At 38.0% G+C, this 2,500-nt stretch overlaps 1 protein-coding gene across 1 annotated transcript in view; it reads right to left on the bottom strand.

The window, feature by feature from the left end:
* Window positions 1–1,380: 1,380 nt before the first annotated feature.
* LOC122265865 (uncharacterized) overlaps window positions 1,381–2,500 on the bottom strand; it is a 1,953-nt gene continuing 833 nt past the window's right edge. Inside the window, exon 1 of the mRNA XM_043035315.2 lies at window positions 1,381–2,500. This exon is cut by the window's right edge and continues 833 nt beyond it. Coding sequence (XP_042891249.2) covers window positions 1,532–2,500 — 969 coding nt within the window. The 3' untranslated portion in view covers window positions 1,381–1,531.

Below are 2,500 nucleotides of genomic sequence, written 5' to 3'. Positions count from 1 at the left end.
GTAGAAACGGGAAAGAGGAGCTCTGTTCATCAAGTTGACTTACTTGAGAAATGAGAATATAGCTTATACTATGATTCGGTCTTCACTTTTTTATATGAACATATATAGAATGTATACATATAAGTATACAAAGTGTGTCTATACATCTATTTACTTATTTATGCATCTGTCTGTCTATCTACCCTCCCCTCTACACTCTCACTCTCACACTCACACTCACACTCTCACTCTCACACTCACTCACTCATTCACTCTCACTCTCACTCTCACTCTCACTCTCACTCTCACTCACAGACACACGCACACGCACACGCACACGCACACGCACACGCACACGCACACGCACACGCACACGCACACGCACACGCACACGCACACGCACACGCACACGCACACGCACACGCACACACTCACACTCACACTCACACTCACACTCACACTCACACTCACACACACACACACACACTCACACTCACACTCACTCCCTCATTCACTCTCTCACACACACACACTCTCTCTCTCTCTCTCTCTCTCTCTCTCTCTCTCTCTCTCTCTCTCTCTCTCTCTCTCTCTCTCTCTCTCAGTAATGGATGGTATAGACGGACAGGAATAATGATCTAAACAATGATAACAACAATCATGATTATCATAAGAGTAATCACTAAGAGTAATGGTAGATAGGAATGTTTTTTTCACTTCATATTTTTTATAAATCATATTTTCACTATATATTGCTATTATATATTATGTCTTTTTAAATGCCTTCATATTCTCAAAATATAAATAATTTCATCTCAAACCTTTGGCATAAATATTACATAGTGCTCAAATTCCTGGGAAAAATTCTAAACATCACTGATTTTCAGGAAGGGTTGAATCAAATAAGCAGATACATCCTAAAATCCATATCTACTTTTAATTATATACAAAATCATACCAGTGGTGACAGATGTAGTCCAATATAATGTATGGAACTGGCACCAATGAAGAAAATGATTATGATAATGATTAAACTAAAAACTATAGTAACAACGATGATAATAAAATTAAATATATTAACAATGATGTGTCTTAGAATAACAGTATATATCAAAGAATTTCCTAATCTCTAGCAATATACCTGATGGCAAATCACCTATCTCATATAACTTAAAATATCAGCAAAAAACACAAGATTCATGGCACATTGTCAGGGGTATAGGAGCCTGTGGGGTACTACTGCGAGGGTTAGCTGGTATTGTTCCTCTCAAACTTAACGATTCATTTGGTGGGAAATGAGTGAGATTCTTCACCTTCTACTCTTGAATATAACAACCTTCTCTGTAAAGGGTAAACTCATCAAAATATCTCATTAAAAAGTCCCTAACATTTTTTTTTCCCTCTCAAAACTGACATTCCATATATTCTAGTGATAACTTTTTTGAGTTACTTTGCTTTACCAAAGAACTTCCACCACTGTGCATCAGTCCGACTAATAGAACTAGACTACCTTGCAACAACAAACAAACGGAAACTGCCTCCCAGATAAGTCTCACTCCCTTCTATGTATTCTCATATGCATCATCAGACTACTTCTCTGTGAGAACCTCTCTCCACACACTGTACATCTGTAAGGTCTCTCCCCTGTGTGAACCCTCATATGCACAACTAAATTACCCTTATGTGAATATTTTTCTCCACACACCTCACAGCTATATGGCTTTTCTCCAGTATGCCCTCTCATGTGCATTACCAAGCTACTCCTCTGAGAAAACCTTTCATGACACACCTCACAACTGTATGGCCTCTCCCCAGTATGTACTCTCATATGAATTACTAAATTACTCTTGTTTGTGAATTTCTTCCCACATAATTCACAAGTATGAGGTTTTTCTCCTGTATGGCATCTCCTGTGCCGCACCAGTGTATATTTCGTTGAGAATTTCTCTGTACAAATTTCACAAGAATGGGGCTTCTCTCCTGTGTGAGTTCTAATGTGTCTCACCAGGGTACTTTTGCGAGAAAATTTTTCATTACAAACCTCACAGCTAAAAGGTTTCTCTCCTGTGTGAACTCTCATATGCTTTGTTAAACATCCTTTCTGTAAGAATATTTTGCCACAAACATCACATGTGTATGATTTCTGATCTTTTAATGACAATAACTCATTTGGCATTTCACTCTTCACAGACAATAACTGCAAATCACTATTCACAGCCAGCAACTGCATATCACTCTTTACAGATATCAACTGCATATGAGTGTTCACAGACTTCATCTGAACATCATTGTTTACAGGTTTCATAGGTGCATGAATCACTGCATGTCGTGTAAGATGACCCTTTTGAGAAAACTTTTTATCACATACCTCACAGCTAAATGGTCTCTCATCTGAATGTGCTCTCATATGACTGACTAAATGGCTTCTGTGATGATATGTTTTACTACACACTTCACATGTAAAAGTTTTAATGGCAGCATGCAGTCTCATGTGTGATATGAGTGCACGTTTCTGTAAAAA

This window comes from Penaeus japonicus, unplaced genomic scaffold (genome assembly GCF_977035675.1).
Source record: "Penaeus japonicus unplaced genomic scaffold, GWHDUDI00000001_assembly GWHDUDI00000025, whole genome shotgun sequence".
Lineage (NCBI taxonomy): Eukaryota > Metazoa > Arthropoda > Malacostraca > Decapoda > Penaeidae > Penaeus > Penaeus japonicus.
This window is presented reverse-complemented; position numbering and strand designations above follow the sequence as displayed.